This window comes from Eptatretus burgeri, chromosome 6 (assembly GCF_056783735.1).
Source record: "Eptatretus burgeri isolate ZD-2024b chromosome 6, Ebu_testis_v1, whole genome shotgun sequence".
NCBI classification, from domain to species: Eukaryota; Metazoa; Chordata; class Myxini; order Myxiniformes; family Myxinidae; genus Eptatretus; species Eptatretus burgeri.
In genome coordinates, this window is record NC_140966.1 from 85,186,220 (window position 1) to 85,204,509 (window position 18,290).

Genomic DNA, 18,290 nt, shown 5'->3' on the forward strand with positions numbered 1-18,290 from the left:
CCATCTTTTTCGGTGTAAAAGTCGATACTTTTTTCCCCCAGTAGTTCGAACCTCGACTTGTACTCAGAAGCGACTTGTCTATGGCTTAAGACATTGAATTGCATGAATGAAATTTTTTTTTGCAAAGTGTGATATTCTCTAAAATAATTTTTTAACTGTTAATTTAAAACACGTTGCAGCAAGTTTCCACTTAACGTCATGGATGCATTCCTAGAAAGTGTGATGCTAAACAAAACGACGTGAAGCAGACGAGATATTCCCAGAGATGTAGTGTCATAATGGGAGGATATATATCGTTTTTAGTCCAATCACTTTTTTCCCCTCACCCAGGTAACATTTTCAGTCACCCTTACATAACTTTAATCTCACTTAACGACATATCAGAGACAAATATTAAACAAATCAAGAAAGAACACAAATGGACAATTAAATAAACAGTTACAGGAGTACTCACCAAAATGTAGGGCCGCGATTGCTTGTCGGGATGGGAGAGGTGTGGGTATGGAATGGAGAGGTTACAGGGAGGGAGAAGGCATGCCTTCGTGTCATGGACGACTGCTCTAATAATTTGTGGGCCGGGAAGGGAAAGAGGGAGGTAAGCATGGAGAGAAACGGCGCTCCCCTGGCCCTGATCGGGCTTTCAGGCGAGTCTCGCAGCGCATCTGGAATCTAGAAATCTCTGATCGAGCTCTCAAAAGGGCCGCGCGCAGTGAATCTGGATCAGAGAAGTCGTCAGCAAGGTGCAGCGAGATGATGCGATCACAGCACCCGATAAATTTGAATATTTGTACGAAGATTAATCTTGCGTTGAGGAATCCAAAAAGGTTAATCGCAGCTGCAAATCTAGGTGGATAAACATTGGGTGCTTGTATTACATATATAAAAGGGGAACACAAATGGAATTTTTTTTTCTTTTCTGAGAATCATTGAAAATCAGTAATCACGGTATAATTTGAAGGAAAAAAAAATTTGAGGGTTTTTTTTTTTTTTGCCAATCACAAAGTGCCAAATAAAAGCCCGAGAGTGTCATAAATTTTCGCCAGTGACGTCACACTAAGAACCCATCTTGATCCAAATGGCAGCTCACATGGAGCAACAGTGCATTTTGAGCTCAGATTCCGATACTAATTCCGTCATTAGCAACTCTGAAGGTTCTCAGAATGTTGAAACTGATCAGTGGGATTTTGAAGAAACTACCGGAGACAAAATAAGTGATGGAAATGTTTTCGGGGGAATCGTGGAGCCGTATCATTTTGAGCCTTGTGCGAGCGATGAAGATGGTGACAATGGAAGTGTTGGTGAAGATGAAAACACGACTTGCATGTTCACCACAGTTTGGTAGATTTTGTTTTTCCGTTCAAATGACGGTTTATAAGGGGTTTTGTATTAAATGATAAATCAGTTATATTATTCCAGCAGATATTCCCGTCATCGCCAGACAGCTGACACCACCCCTGGCAAACTCGGACACTGCTGAAAAAATGGCCGACAAATGCTTTGTCCCACCATCACAGGCTGACTCAGTGTCCTGTATGTTACAGGATTGTCCCATTTCATACTTTCCCGGGACACCATTTGTGTCTGATCACACCGTGTCGTTTCCCACTGTTGTGTCTGTGCCGTGTCGTGCTGTCATGTCTCACCGTCATGTCAGTGTCTGTGATGTGTTCGAGTCATGTCCGTGCCGTGTCCCATCATCGTGTCCGTGTTGTGTCCCACCATCGCGTCTGTGGGGGTGTGGGGTGGTGGTGAGTATTGTTAGGGTGATGATTGATGGGGGATTGTGGTGGGAATGGGAATGGTAGAGGGGATGTGAAGGATGGTGGGAGGTATTATGGGGATGATGGTTGATGGGCGATTGTGAGGCGATGAAGGGGGGCGGGGGGTGGGGTATCGGTGCTGGTAATTGGCCCATTATGGCCAGGGCAAAGTTTTGTTGAAGGGACAGGGTGAAGTGAGTGTCTGGAATTACTTTTACTTTGATGATGAGATGCAGTCCAGTCAGTCAGTCAGTCAGTCAGTCAGTCAGTCAGTCAGTCAGTCAGTCAGTCAGTCTCTCTCTCTCTCTCTCTCTCTCTCTCTCTCTCTCTCTCTCTCTCTCTCTCTCTCTCTCTCTCTCTCTCTCTCTCTCTCTCTCTCTCTCTCTCTCTCACTCTCTCTCTCTCTCTCTCTCTCGCTCCCTCTCACTCTCTCTCCCCCCCTCCCTCTCTCTCCCTCCCTCCCTCTCTCTCTCTCTCTCTCTCTCTCTCTCTCCCTCCCTCTCTCACTCTCTCCCCCCCTCCCCCCTCTGTATGGCACCTAGGGGGTTTTAGTTTCTTTGTGCAGTTAAGTTATTGCATCTAGTCATTGTCTTCATCCAGGATTTCTATTTATGTTGTCTTGTCTTCATTAAAGGGTTTATTTCATTTCATAAGGCTTGTGTGTGTACCTAATTCTGCCATCCTTCCCACGCAAACTGTTCTGGCTTTATTGTGTTTCGACACACTCATTATATCGCAAAGCATCTATCCCACAAGGGGCATTTCATACCAATTGCCTTTAGCATGGTCATTCACAGAGTAAATCTCTCCGGCATGCTCGGACTCTACACCAGTTTCATTTGTGGCTGCGGTTAAGCAATCCACGCAAGAGACAATCCATGTGACTTTTGGCATCAGGAGTGTGGGGGGATTCAGACCCTGTACTTTTTAGTGTTGGAATAGATTTATTCCTGCCTCCTGCAGGGAAAACATATTTTTAATTTTGCATAAGAGCACATTTTGCACAAAAATGTAATATTAAAAAAAAATTTTTAATGGTTATTATTTTATTTAGTTTCATAATGTTGTCTGGTTTCACGTGCATGGGAAGAAAGAATGATGGCAGACTATGGCCACCGTTCTTTCCTCGGACTATGGCCAAGAAATGATCATATGAAACCATCCCTCCAAGGTTGAATACGATGCCACCAGGACACAATATAGTGGGGAGGAGTTTCATGTCGGTACTTCCGCCACTCCCAGCACCACGCAGAGTCCCACCCCCTCCAGGTGAGGGGGGAGGGAGGAGGTGGGTGTCATGCAAGGAGATATTGTGAAGATGTTCCAGGCCATGATGGACAAAACTAAAGAGAACATGGAGAAATTAACGAAATATAATGGACCGGTGCTGTGCCATGTTTAGGGGCTTGGCTAAAGTTGACAAGGAAATCAATTTTAAAGGAAAAAATGCTGGGCTGGACGAAGGATGCAGGTCTCCGCAAGGATCGGGGTTTGAGTACTATACATACTTAGAGACAAAATTGGCGTCATACCTGACGCCAAACTGGCAGGATGATGAAATTTTTTTTATAACCGCCTAAAACCTCCACGTGCATACCCCGAGTACAATCACCAGTTTTCAACTAATTGCGTCCAGTGGTTCAGGTGTGCACGGAAGTCAAACAAACACACAAACAGACACTTCTTTAAATATAGTATGATGATAACAAGGGTGCACCAGCAAACGTACCATGTGAACTACAGCAGCCACAACCTGACCGAAAACGCTCCGCGCTTCGTCTTCCAAAAGCCGTCCACGGGTCTGCAGTCGTGTAAACAGCTCTCCTCCAGGTACAAATTCAGTGACGAGGTAAAGACGGGACATAGTCTCGAGCACCTCAAGGATAACAAAGTAAATAGAGGAAAGAAATGGTGGGAAAAAAAAACAGTAAAAGGTCAAGAAGAAAACGTAAAGGTCTTCTGAATACATTGTCACCTTTCTCATTGTGACAAGTAATAAAAACATTTGGATAAAATGAAAACGGTTGTAAACAAGGTTGGGATGGTCACAAGAAATGATGATATGAAACCATCCCGACATCTTTCTTTGAATAATGGTTTTTCCTATACAAGACACAAATAGGGTGCGTTCCAATATTAGTTTGTGTCGAAGGGGTTGAAAGGATCTAATCTCTCAAGCACGTAAAAAGGGTCTAAAAAGGTTAAGTGGTCTAAACCTCTAAATGGTAAAGGGTCCAAGCTGTCTAAAATCTGTTTGAAGGGTGAAGGGATCTAAAGGTGTCCAAAATGTCAAAAGGGTATTAAAGGTCAAAAAGGTCTTGAGATCATGGGGTCTTTAGGGGTATGAGGGGTGTCAATGGTCTGAAAGGGTTTTGAGGTATTGGGGGTCTTAAGGGTTTTTTGGGGTCCTAGGGGTATTAAGAGTCTTATTGGTCTATGGGGTCTTCAGGGTCAAAAGGGTCTTAAGGCTCTGAGGGTGTATTAAGGGTCTTAGGGTACTCAGGGGCTTAGGGGTCTTTAGGGGCCTGAGAGGTCTTAAAGGGTCTTGGGATATTAAGGTTCTTTGGGGTCTTCAGGGTCTAAACAGTCTTCAGGGTCTTAAAGGTCTTGGGGGTCTAAGGGACCTTTGGGGTTTTTTGTTGTTGTTTTTTTGTATACCTTGTCGAGGCTCATGTGAGAGCTAACACGCAATGCACAGCAGGGGGGGGGGGGCATGAAACAAGAGGGGAGGGAGTGGGAAGGACAAAACAGTGGGGAACAGAGACATTAGGAGATCTGTGGAAAGGAGATGGATGTGACGAGGAACATGGGGAATACAAGATGGACATTACAGGGACTTTCAGGATGGAAAGCAGGGAATTTGAAGGAAGGTGGGCTTGGGTGGATTATCGGGAGTAGAAAAGATCGAGGATTTGGATGGGGGATGATAAGAGGTGGTGGCGAACAGCTGTTTTGAAGGCCTGGAGGGAAGAATGGGAAAGAATAGAGTGCGGGAGTTTATTCCAAAGGCAGGGAAAAAGAGGAATGAAAGAGTGAAGGTGAGCAGTGATTCGTGATTTTGGTAATTTTACCAGAAGGGAGTTGTTGGCAGACCTTGAGCGCCCTGTGGAAATGTGGTGGGGACAAATCGCAGAGAGAGCGGGGGGGGTGAGGCTGGAGAGGAGACGGTAGAAGACAGAAAGACCACCGACCAACCTGCGGTGATTGAGTGAGAGGCCCAAAGACTCAGCCTCATTGCGGGAGATGCCAATGATCCAAAATGCCTTGATTTCTACAGCGTGAAGCCGAGAAAGGTGGGAGGCAGGAGCACCAGCCCAGAGGAGAGAGCAGTACTCCATCAGGCTGCAGACAAAAGCTTTGTAAGTGGTCAGGAGCTCAGGTGGGCCGAGGACGGACTTTGCACGACGGAGGATTCCCAGTCGGCGACTGGCTTTGGAGGCAAAGTTTGAAATGTGGCTTTCCCAGGAAAGGTCATGGCAGATAGTGAGACCCAGAAGATTGAAAGAAAGGACTTCTTCCAGAGGATTGTTGAGAAAGTGGATGGGGGGTTTTTCTAAACAGTCCTTTCGAAGAAACATTGTGAGAGTGTGAGATTTGTCCAGATTGAAAGACATGTTCCACGTGTTGGACCAGTTTGTGATTTTATCCAGATCAGCAGTGAGCGAAGAAGCTGCTGCTTGCCGGTCAGAGGGATGACGAATGGTACGGCAGAGGGTGGAGTCATCAGCAAAGAGATATAGAGGATTTTCCAGAGAGTCGGAGAGATCATTGATGAAAACCAGAAAAAGAACAGGGCCCAGAACGCTACCTTGAGGAACTCCAGCCTGGACAGGAAGAGGGGATGAAAGAACTCCATTTAGGGTCACACGTTGACTGCGACAGAAGAGGAAGTCTGCGAGCCATGAGTGGAGATGGCCTTGGATACCATGGGAAGAGAGCTTGGTGAGCAGGGCAGGGTGCCAGACCGTGTCAAAAGCACATGATATGTCCAGGGATACGGCTCGGATTTCCTGTCTGGCATTGAGGTCCTCCATCCATTGTTGGGAGAGCAGAAGCAGCATATCTAGGGTAGAGTGACCTGGTCTGAAACCAAATTGATGATCGGAAATCAGGCCATTGGTGAAGAGGAAGGATTTAATGTCTGAAGCGATGATGGATTCCATAACCTTGCTGATGATTGGGAGAAGGCTGATTGGTCTGTAGTTGCAGGGATCTGTTTTTGCACCTTTTTATGCAGGGCAGTGATGTTTGCTGATTTCCAAGCAGATGGCAGATGACCTTGAGAAAATGAGAGGGTGAATAGAACAGAGAGAGGGTGAGCAAGAGCAGAAGAGCAGGCTTTGAGGACACGTGGGCTGATGCCATCTGGACCGGTTGCAGAATCTGAGTCTAGGTTTGACAGCAAGCTGTCCACCTTGTCAGGAGAAAAGGACACAGAGTCCAGGGACAGTTGGGTGCGACTGGGTAAGGTAGGAAGAGAAAGTGATGGGTTTTCAGGGGAGGGTCGGACAAGGGACGAGGGGGGGGGAGGTAAGGAGGGTTGTTGAAAGAGTGTGGGGGTTTGCAGAATAGCTCGGGGAGGGGCCGAATGAGGAGGAGAAAAGACTCTGTGGTGCTGGGGGAGAGGGGGGACAAGAGAGCGGGAAGAAGGCAGTTGAGGATTTGAGGAGGTGGAATGAAGAGATTGAGGTGAGAGGGCAGTGGAAGGAGGCAGCTTTGTGGATGGGAGGGGGGGCAACTTTGGGAAGGATGAGTGAGGGGGATGAAAGGTGGCAGAAAGGTGAGGGGGGAATTTTTGAGAGAGGTGAGAGGGAGGCTTGGAGGGAGAAGAGTGGGATGGTTGCTTTGAGAGTGACGGGTGAGGGGTGATTGGGGTGAGTTGGCACTGAAGTTGGAAAAAAAGAATGGTTGATGGAAAGCGAACATTTAGGTCAGAGACATGTTTAGGTCAGAAAGTTTTAGGTCAGAGATGCGATTAAACACAATTCTTGAGGGATGCAATAAAGGCGAATTCAGAGAATGGAGAGAAGAAACGCTGTAACAGTTAGATTTTTTAGGCAATTCTTTCAGGGTTTGGGGGGGTCTTATGGGTCTGAAGGGTCTTGGGCATCTTAAAAAGGAGGACACTTTCGCCGATAAGACATCAGTGTGAGAGCCGCCACACTGCATTTAACACAAAGTAATGCAATCCTTCATACGATTATATTATATAACAGCCAGATTAACTAAATAGAAGTCTGCATGTGCAATAAAACAACATAGGCTTAATTATTGGAAACCAAAAATATAATACTGTTGCGGTTCTGCGCGGCCCGGCGCTCCCCCCCCCAGGCAATGGCAGACAACATATAGCCAGCCCGAGACAATTATTTCATTAGTATCCGTTTTAGATAGCCCTTCACTCATGTCTCGTGGGTTTATGGGACAAAATGCATTGCGAGAGCTTTGAGGTTGGTCATATTCCCATTCTTTATTCTTTTATCGATTTTGCTTTACTTCACAAACGACCCCTCTATCACGCAAGCATGCACGCCATAGACCCTAGCAACAGGAGCACCTCATTAGCATATGCTGCCAAAACCTCATTCAAACCTCACGCCATTCTCAAACCGACGCTCACTTCAAACCTTTGCCGTACTCTAACCCCAACATTGCAACAACTCGTACACCATCGCAACGCCTCCATAATAATCCCCACATCAACGGACCATGACCAAAGCTCGCCTACACTCACCATTGACGCCACAACCTCGACCACAACCCCCATCACCATCACAAACTTGCCACACTACAACCGCAATGCTACACCACCCCTGCCATCATTCAACCACCGTCACCAACGACCACCACCTCCCTCTGGACTGGCAGGAGACAAGGGAGTGGCCTGTACCCTTCTGGATACTCGGGGCTGGAAGTTATGATGCCTAGCTCAGGGCACGAGTGTGTGCTGGGCACAGTTCAATGTCGTGGATATAGCCCAAGCGTTCTGCTCAACTGCGGCTCCCATTCGGTGGCCAGCGCATGTTTGTGGCCGGAGAGTGCAACCAGATGCAATCACCCCATGTTATTCTAGGAGCTCCTTCGCATGGCAAAGCGCAAAGTAAACGAGACCATTTCCGGTGTGAAATCCTCGTCAGGGCGGAACCAACACAGTGGTTCGAGTACACACACCAATGAGGGCATGGGGAAACATACATCACTCTACCTGTTCTTGCTCTCAAGCGCCGCCCCTGCTGGGGAAGTATAAAAGAAAGCTCTGATCTGACCCGCCCACTTCTCTGGCCCGCAAGCCTCTCTCGTATGCCCACCATGCTCTTCTCTTGCCCACCCTTCTCTCATCTAGCCGGCCCACTATTCTCTCGCATCTGACCCACCATATCTGGCTCCTGGAGTCATTGAGCGGTGGAACGGAACGGAGTTCACCTGCGAGCAGGAGACATAAAACTGAGCGCTGCCGTAGCCCATAAACTTATGCACTAACAGATATCTCTACACTCATGATAAGTCTATTCTCCTCATGCATTCTTCGTTTCATTCCCGACATCCCCCCCACCCCCCTCCTTGACCCACATCATTCCACTTTCCTCTTTGCATTTCACTGCACCACACCTCGTTGCACCTCCTCAAATCATGTACCGTATACACCCCCAGTTTTCCTCCCTCCTCCCCCTCCAAAACGACTGGGAAGTGTGGGCCCATAGGCCGTGCCAGGTACAAAAAGAGGTAGCAAACACCTCAAACTTTTTCTAATTTCCTCGAGTGTGTCTTATGGCACCTGCCATGTTAACATAATGGAAGATTGTGAAAGTTTTGTATCGGAATAACTCTGCCTGTGTCTTTGTCATGTAATTACTTGCATTTATTTTGCCACACCTCATCAATCCTTGCTTTCCCCTTTTGTACATAATGCTTTTGTTATAAAACCTTTTATTGTTCCACATGCCTTTCCTCGCCCTCGCTTCAGAAATAAATTGCTCTCATTGTGAATGATGGACCAATGGAGGAAAAACAGGACGAACTGGGTGCATAGCATAGTCCACACGCAGCTATCTGGGAAGTTCTGCCCCACGTAATTTGCTCTTTTTAGCTGGTGCATACTCGCAGCTCCGCTCGGCCTGATCCAGTAAGTTAACTAGAATACACATCGAGGGCACGAGACCCACACCCCCCTCCCTCCCCAACTCTGGTGCAGCCGTCCACACGTAAGGTATCACACGAGGTAATGTAACCCTGCAGGATTGGCAGTACCAATCGACGCTCGTGGTTGCTAAGGCCGAGGGTTGCCACATGGGGTCTTCAAAATCTACGGCCACTAGCAATTATACGGCGGCCGCAGTATTTCCACGGTCACACAATGTAGCAGTCACATATGTTTTTATTTTTCGGGGAGCTGCACGGCATATTTATAAATTGTGGAGACCGAAAACGTGGGGTTGCCGTACGGTCTTTGATTTGATGTCGCACGGTGACCTTAGGGCGTTCCTGCGGCGGCCATAGAATTTTCAAGGCAGACGCAAGGCGACCGCAGGGGGACCGCAGGGGGGCCCTAAGGCGAACGTGCGGCCAGACGGACAGTAACGAATGGGTTAATTTTTTTTTAACCAGTTTTTTTTGTTTCGGCTTGTCGAATTGCTACGGCGAACGTAGAAATGAAAAAAGTTATAACTCCGCGTTATAATTCCACGGTGACCTTACGGCCTGTAAAATATAGCCAAACGGCGTAGGGCCACCCTGAGGCTACCTCAGAAACTCTGCGGCCGCCGCACGTTTCTGTCAATTCAGAGGGCATACGGCCGCCGTATCCCAGCCGTAGAGCAAATGTGACTTAGGCCTTAGGTCTTAGAAATTGTGGAGACCAAAAACGTGGGGTTGCCGTACGGTCTTTGATTTGATGTCACACGGTGACCTTAAGGGGGCCCTGCGGCAGCCATAGAATTTTCAAGGCAGACGCAAGGTAGCCTCAAGGTGCCCGCAAGGCGACCGCAGGGGGGCCCTAAGGCGAACGTGCGGCCAGACGGACGGTACCGAATGGGTTAATTTTTTAAATTTTTTTTTACCAGTTTTTTTTTCGGCTTGTCAAATTGCTACAGCGAACGTAGAAATGAAAAATGTTATAACTCCGCGTTATAATTCCACGGCGACTTTACGACCTGTAAAATATAGCCAAACGGCGTAGGGCCACCCTGAGGCCACCTCAGAAACTCTGCGGCCGCCACACGTTTCTGTCAATTCAGAGGGCGTACGGCCACCGTATCCTCGCCGTAGAGCAAATGTGACTTAGGCCTAAACAACCCGCTGGCGCACAGAGTTATCCGTGCTCGGTGGCCTCAGGACCGGATGTTCGGGAGGAACTTGAGTGCTTCCCCTCATAGCAAAACTCGAACCCAGGATCCGTAACAATACAAAGCCACCTACTTAAGGTATGTGTTTTAAGCAAAATAATACAGATAATATTCCAATAACAATAATAATAATAATAACAATATAATAAGTTCGATTTTAAAACTTACTTTAAAAGCTGGATGAGCGGAGTGTGCCTGATGCTCCATGACCCTCTTCATACACAGTATTCGTAATCCGTCACAGCAATCCTTGTGAGGCAATCCAAATGTTAATTTATCAATCTGTTCCTCTGTTTTCTTTTCACAATGTTCATTGTTGAAAAGGTTGCTTCACTTGTGGATGTACTGACAAAAACGGATTCCTGATCCCGAAATGGTGACCCACACATGCTGTACTTTCACCTCTTGCTGTGCCTTTTGCTTCAAAAGCCTCCACCAGATTGGTGGTGGAGGCACGGCTCAGAGAGAGAGTGGTGGTCAAGGCACGGCTGGTAGATGGAGTAGTGGTGGCTCGGCTGATATGTCACAGCTTTACATACTTTCTTGGCAATCAGAGGTGCAGTGGGTGATTGAGCAGGATGTTTAGCTGGCATTTTGATGCTATTATCAATCGTGGTTTTTTTCAGGAGTGCAGACGTACAGTGATATTATGTCAGTAAACAACCATCCTAATCCATTTAGAATGCCAAAATCAGTAAGAATAGACCCCAGGATCGTCTTTCCAGCCCCACTGGTTCAAAAGTTATGCGGTTTTAAAATGCTATTTTAGTATGGTGGCCATCTCAAAATCAGCCATTTTGGATATAAAAACGAGGTCGGAGAGTTTGGCAACCGGGCTCATTGGATTCAGCAGGTCAAAATCCTTTATGAAAAAGTGGTAGCCAGATTTTGGTGAAGAATGCCTACTACAATGCTAAATGCCAGCCAGAACTAGTCTATGATAGAAACAAATTGTAAATGGCATATGAAAGCATAATTATGTCTGCCAACAAAGGTGGATGGAGGTTATATTTTCACCCCTGTTTGTCTGTCTGTTTGGCTGGTAGCAGGATATCTCAAAAAGTTATGGACCGATTTGGACGAAACTTTGTGGGTGGGTGATAAGGACCAATTGATTCGATTTTGGTGAAGATCTGGATCCGGAAACGAAATTAAAAAAAAATTCCAAGTGATTCGTCACCATTGAGAGATGGGACAAAAAAAACGATGTACATGACATCTCAAATCTCAAACAGATATCATGTACATGATCTCTCAAATCTGTATGATATCTCAAACAGTTATGGACGGATTCGGACAAAACTTGATGGATGAGTTGGGTAGGTGAGAAGAATAAGCCGATTCGATTTTGGTTAAGATCTGGATGCAGAACCAGCTATCAGTGGGATACAAAACGTAAACTGGTTGGCCTGGCAGAGGTATGCGCTCTACCGAGTGCCGTTGTAGTTCAAGTTTTGTTAATCTTAATGTTGTTATTAATGTTGTTGTTGTTAAATCCACAATTCCCCTGGGTTTCTTGACGAGTTGCCATTTTCAGATGAGGCAACTTCTAAGTCAGTGGTAAAGTCAACCACCACAATGACCACATTTGGGGGACAGAAACACCTCAGGAAGTCTGGCAACATAAAAGAGACTCACCAAGAATCAATGTCTGGTGTACACTCAGGGAGACACGCATCATTGGACCTTTCGTTTTTGGAAGAAGCAATAGTCAGTGGTGAACGTTACTTTGCAATGTTGTGGAATTATTTTGTTCGCGAACTATGACGATGAAATCTTTCACACATCACCTTGTACCAGCAAGACTATGCTCCCTACCACTATGTTTCGAATGTGCGACAGCCCTTGAACGATCGGTAGACGTGACCCAATTGCTTGGTCACCTCATTTTCCTGACTTGTCCCCAACGGACGAAATTTTGTGGGGCTATTTAAAACTGTTGTTTACTCATAAAAACACATTATTTGGTTGAACTTCAGGCCATAATCACAAATGCAATTCATGAAATTACTCTTTAGCAACTGGAGAATGTATTCAACAAGTTGGAAAATCGAATTGAACGATGTATTGCGAGAGATGGCAGTTACGGTGAAGCCTAAAAATTTCAACCCTGTTGGGTAAAATCTTCATGAATTATGCTTTAATAGTTTAATGCACAATTTATTACTTGTTTCTCTCATGTGCACATCAAAAGTTACAATAGTTAAAAGTTGCAAAAGGAATTTATGGACACCCTGCTACATCACTGATGATATAAGTGCCTACCCAACTGTTCTCATCCATACTCCTCATGCCACACCCCACCCCTCCTGCTTCTCACCAATTAATTTAAGTCGATAAACTGATGCACTGAATTGATGTGGTGTTGAGGTAGCACAGGTATGATGGCCCAAATGGCCTCTTCCTAAGTCAATGCTCCCCGTGTACTCTTGTGTATCGAAAGACACTCTTAAGATTACTAACCTCTGGAGGAGTAGGGGGTAGTGAACTCAAACTCGGTGTTACAAGAAGAATGGTTGGATCACCCATGAAGGATTTAACAGATGTTCCAGGAAAATCATCGTCATTGCCAGATTTTGATGGTAATGATGATCTGGAGGCAATTTTGTACAATTCCACAATGTCTAAAAAGTTCATAGTCGATCAAAGAAGCTTAAAAATTGACTTGGATTGGAGCACTGAAGTACCATGGTTCCCATTGTGTGCTGCCTTTTTGGCTGCTGGTTGCATCATTGGTTAGGGGCACAGCTATGCCACTGATGCAGTGCCCCTATTACCAGTATACTGGTGATCATTTCGCCGACCTTGGAAGGATGACTGGCTGAGTTAACCCCCTTGTGTTAATTCAGTGGACAACAGGGCTCGAACTCAGGACCCTAGGATCCCAAGCCACCACCCTCACCGCTAAGCCAACACCAGGTTTACAGTACCATGGTTATGGCGCAACTTCAAGCTCATAAGCTGAAAGCAAGCTAAACAGTTTCAGAACTCGTGCACACACTCACCTCGAAGCTGTCTAGGCTGGGTTCAAATCCCGACACAGCTATGAACTGTCGTCCCCGTTGTTTCAGGGGCATGGTGATTCATCAAAGTGTGTGCCGTCTCAAAGATGGAGGTTAAATGGGTGTCCCATCTGCTGGCATTAGTTGGTGGACAATAAAGATCCCAGGCTGTCCTTCACAAAGAGTATATGGGTTATCACCGGCCAAATTAGAAATTCCTGCCCTAACCAGCAGAAGGCGGCACATCAGCGGCACAGTCACACCCTTGGCCGATAATTGTGCTTCATACGAACGAAGAAGAACTGGCACACAAAAATCGAACAAGTAGTAAGGTTAGCATACCCAGGATTTCTTGCCAGAGTGTGGGAGAGGCTAGTATTGGAAAGGGTTGATGCTCTTCCTGATCAATAAATTTGTGTGCCATGAATGCCGTCCTGGCTCTTCCGACTGAGCCCACTGTGCTTCGCTGTCTGTTGCTGATGCACCAGAGCACCTCCATTGCGATAACGGCTGATAAAATTTAACACTGCCGCCTTACAAGCTGCCGTGGTTAAAACCGGACATCTTCGCCCTCCCAACCCCTACCCCCACCAACCGCTCCCTCCTGACATGCTGTTTCCGGGCCTCACTTCTTGTGCTCTCCTGCTTTCAGCACCTGTTGTATGTTGTGCTTTTTCTCATTCTAAATCACCCGCCCACATTATATTTTACTTCTTCCCCCCTTGTCCTTCAGCTACTCCTGTTGTACCACAGTATTGTAAGTAGTTGTTTTTCTTATTATTCTGCATCTTTTTTTCGCATGCTTATAATAATAACAATAACAACTTATTTGTTTATAATAAAGGATGTGTTACTCGTTTGCTTTCATGGTTGAATAAGGCTCTAGATCAAACCATTTGGGAAGTTAAGACAACAGATATCGGTTAAAAGAACGCGATTCTTTTTTTTTTTCAAAAATAATAAAAAATGTGGGATGACCTGCTCTGAAAAAAACCAAAACGCTCATACAGGTGGGGAGAACAAGTATTTGATACACTGCCGATTTTGCAGGTTTTCCCACTTACAAAGCACGTAGAGGTCTGTAATTTTTATCATAGGTACACTTCAACTGTGAAAGATGGAATCTAAAACAAAAATCCTGAAAATCACACTGTATGATTTTTAAATAATTAATTTGCATTTTATTGCATGAAATAAGTATTTGATACATCAGAAAAACAGAACTTAATATTTGGTACAGAAACCTTTGTTTGCAATTACAGAGATCAGACGTTTCCTATAGTTCTTAACCAGGTTTGCACAGACTGCAGCAGGGATTTTGGCCCACTCCTCCATACAGATCTTCTCCAGATCCTTCAGGTTTCAGGGCTGTCGCTGGGCAACACAGACTTTCAGCTCCTCCAAAGATTTTCAATTGGGTTCAGGTCTGGAGACTGGCTTGGCCACTCCAGGACCTTGAGATGCTTCTTACGGAGCCACTCCTTAGTTGCCCTGGCTTAGTGTTTCGGGTCGTTGTCATGCTGGAAGACCCAACCACACCCCATCTTTAATGCTCTTGTTGAGGGAAGGAGGTTGTTGGCCAAGATCGCGCGATACATGGCCCCATCCATCCTCCCCTCAATACGGTGCAGTCATCCTGTCCCCTTTGCAAAAAGCATCCCCGAAGAATGATGTTTCCACCTCCATGCTTCACGGTCGGGATGGTGTTCTTGGGGTTGTACTCATCCTTCTTCTTCCTCCAAACACGGTGAGTGGAGTTTAAACCAAAAACCTCTATTTTGGTCTCATCAGACCACATGACCTTCTCCCATTCCTCCTCTGGATCATCCAGATGGTCATTGGCAAACTTCAGACGGACCTGGACATGCGCTGGCTTGAGCAGAGGGACCTTGCGTGTGCTGCAGGATTTTAATCCATGACGGCGTAGTGTGTGACTTATGGTTTTCTTTGATACTGTGGTCCCAGCTCTCTTCAGGTCATTGACCAGGTTCTGCCGTGTAGTTCTGGGCTGATCGCTCACCTTTCTCATGACCATTGAGGCTCCACGAGGTGAGATCTTGCATGGAGCCCCAGACCGAGGGAGATTGACTGTTATCTTGAACTTCTTCCATTTTCTAATAATTGTGCCAACAGTTGTTGCCTTCTCACCAAGCTGCTTGCCTATTGTCCTGTAGCCCATCCCAGCCTTGTGCCTACAATGTTGTCCCTGATGTCCTTAGACAGCTCTCTGGTCTTGCCCATTGTGGAGAGGTTGGCGTCTGATTGATTGAGTGTGGACAGCTGTCTTTTATGCAGATAACGAGTTCAAACAGGTGCAGTTAATACAGGTAATGAGTGGAGAATGGGAGGGCTTCTTAAGGCCAAAACTAACAGGTCTGTGAGAGCTGGAATTCTTACTGGTTGGTAGGTGATCAAATACTTATTTCATGCAATAAAATGCAAATTAATCATTTAAAAATCATACAATGTGATTTTCAGGATTTTTGTTTTAGATTCCGTCTTTCACAGTTGAAGTGTACCTATGATAAAAATTACAGACCTCTACGTGTTTTGTAAGTGGGAAAACCTGCAAAATCGTCAGTGTATCAAATACTTGTTCTCCCCACTGTATATAAGGAGACTGTGAAGGAGAGAGCAGGGACGAAGAGACGTTAGGACATCGGCAGTAGGGACATTGGGATTTTAAATCGATGAAGGAATGAGATGGAAGAGTACTTCATAGAGACGTATAATGGCAGGATGTCGTAAGGTTTCCATGGCAGAAATCTCACGTGGCAGCAACCGCCTACTCTTCTGGTCCAGACGATTCTTGTTGAGGATCTTTATGGCCACCTTCTCTGTGTTGAATCAAAAAGAATGCTGTAAGAGTAGTGCATGTTTCATGAAGAAAAACAAGAAGATATTTGTACGACAAATCTGAACCTATCTTATGACGAAGGATATTATTCTGCTTTGTCATTTTTAAGTCAAAGAAAACGATTGGATTTTAATGTGATGTTTTAACGGCATTTGTTTTTATAATAAGCGAGAGAATGAGTAACTCACAATGCTGGAGAGAAATCCATCAGCACTGATCAAAATATGAATGGACCCATCGAAACCCACCTTGGGTGAGCAGATGCACACCGAGACGAACTTGGGAAAAGTTACCACTCCCAATCTCTCCACGCAGCTGGTAGAAACCCACTCTTCGTCCAAATGCCACCTCCTTTATCACAGTCTCGTCTTCACGTGCCTCTTGCAACCTCTGCTGAAAAATTGTCAGGTTTTCACCACCCTCCTTTGCTACAGTCGCAGTCTCCTCAACAATTGCTTCTATGCCAACAGGCTTTTCTTCCACCAATGCCAGAGCAGCTGGTTCATCTGATACTGTCTTAACAGAAACCGATAACTTCTCATGTTCTGTAGATACTAGTTCGCTGATGTCTGCCTCCTTCGATAAAGCTGATGTGATATTAGTCTGAACGCAACTGTTAGAACAGTTGTTACTAAGATCAGTGCAAAAACAATCACCATCGAGGGCAGGAAGAGCAGCTGTCATGATGAGCAGAATGGTGAAGCAATTCGATGTTAATTACTAAGACTTGACAATGGTCTTGAAGAGTAGTTATTGAAATAAATATCAAACATTTGTTAGAATGGGCAATACTATTTAAACAGGAACAGCATTCAGTGCTTGGAGAACAGCATGGTGGAGTACAATAAGTAAAAGTGAGACAACACCGCGATGATCAGGAAACTAAGGACATTGATGGTACAGGGATTATGGGATGGCGGGCCCGATTGGGCCGTTCCAGCCATCTTGTGCATACTTCCATGAAACCGGTATCCTCTGCTCTGTTTGCCAGGCAGTTTCTCTCTGCAAAGTGTCTTCATTGCGACACTTGTCCGACTCCTCAGCTTCCACATCCGTGAGGCCCCGTTGGCACCTTCATTCTCACGTTGCTGAATCCGTGTACCCTCACCACATCCATGCTTCACTGCTGCAGAGAGAGACTGATGCAAGGTTGACTGCACACTATGTGTTTTTCAGGGAACAAACAACTAATCGAAACAGGGGGAAATACAAAAAATATATATATATATATATATATATATATATATATATATATATATATATATATATATATATATATATATATATTAGCCACAATTAAGCCTTTTTGCATACATTTCCAATGAGATGAAAGAAGAGTACTTTACTGGATCAAAGCCATTCGTGGAAATGCATTCTAAGCTGCCTTGGTGTCATCAATTGTTGCCTCCATCACATAATTATTTAACAAATGCCTTCACTCTGCAGTGGTGGATCTAATTGAATTCAACATACATAGTATCAAAGGCAGAGGCTGGTATGAGGGTAAAACATGCAACTTTAGCATCCTTATATATGGATTTATAAAACTCCTCTGTTATTATGATGATGATTATGATTATGATTATTATTTAGAATCAAGATATGGGAATTACACTGACGACAGGACTATATCTTGAACGTGACATCTGTAATCGACGTCCACCCTCCCCAGACCCCACTGAATCATGTCCGCGTTTTACCATTACTGGATTGTTTTGTTCGCAGTGCATTTACAGTTCCACTCTCGAGAATAACACTCTCATTCTCTCCTTTCTCTCATCCTCTCCCTCCCCACTCTCTCCCTCCTCTCCCTCCCCACTCTCTCCCTCCTCCCTCCTCCCTCCTCTCCACTCCTCTCCTCTCTCTCTCTCTCTCTCTCGACTATCTCGACTATCTCGACTCTCTCTCTCATATAATTCCTATTGTTTTTTTTTTGTTTTTTTACCTTGATCCACTCCTGGAGCGCTCTCGAGTCGTAATATGAAGCTTCGAGATGCACCACGTGATTCGGCGCGCCGCGTTTCGTGGAGACGGAGTCACGTGCTCATGATGCACATCGTGAATGTTTTGATCACGTGGTGTCACAAGTCGAGTGACGGATGAGGAGGGGAGGAGGGGGAGGGGGAGGGGGAGGAGGAGGAGGGGAGGAGGGGAGGAGGGGAGGAGGGGAGGAGGGGAGGAGGGGAGGAGGGGAGGAGGGGGAGGAGGGGGAGGAGGAGGAGGGGAGGAGGAGGAGGGGGAGGAGGGGAGGAGGGAGGAGGAGGAGGAGGGGAGGAGGAGGAGGAGGAGGAGGAGGAGGGGGAGGAGGAGGAGGAGGAGGAGGAGGAGG

The 18,290-nt window shown here is 45.8% G+C and overlaps 1 protein-coding gene across 2 annotated transcripts in view; it reads right to left on the reverse strand.

Moving 5' to 3' along the window:
• Window positions 1–18,089, reverse strand: part of LOC147025232 (serine/threonine-protein kinase NIM1-like) — a 30,982-nt gene extending 12,893 nt beyond the window's left edge. The window contains exons 1-4 of one of the 2 annotated variants that reach the window (XM_085885994.1): window positions 17,907–18,089; window positions 16,210–17,087; window positions 15,820–15,941; window positions 3,490–3,636 (exon numbers count right to left, since the gene is read on the reverse strand). In XM_085885994.1, coding sequence (XP_085742120.1) covers window positions 3,490–3,636; window positions 15,820–15,941; window positions 16,210–16,645 — 705 coding nt within the window. In that variant the 5' untranslated portion in view covers window positions 16,646–17,087; window positions 17,907–18,089. Of the gene's footprint in view, window positions 1–3,489; window positions 3,637–15,819; window positions 15,942–16,209; window positions 17,185–17,906 lie in introns of those variants that run through there. The other variant, XM_085885995.1, reaches the window with a different exon arrangement.
• Window positions 18,090–18,290: the final 201 nt, after the last annotated feature.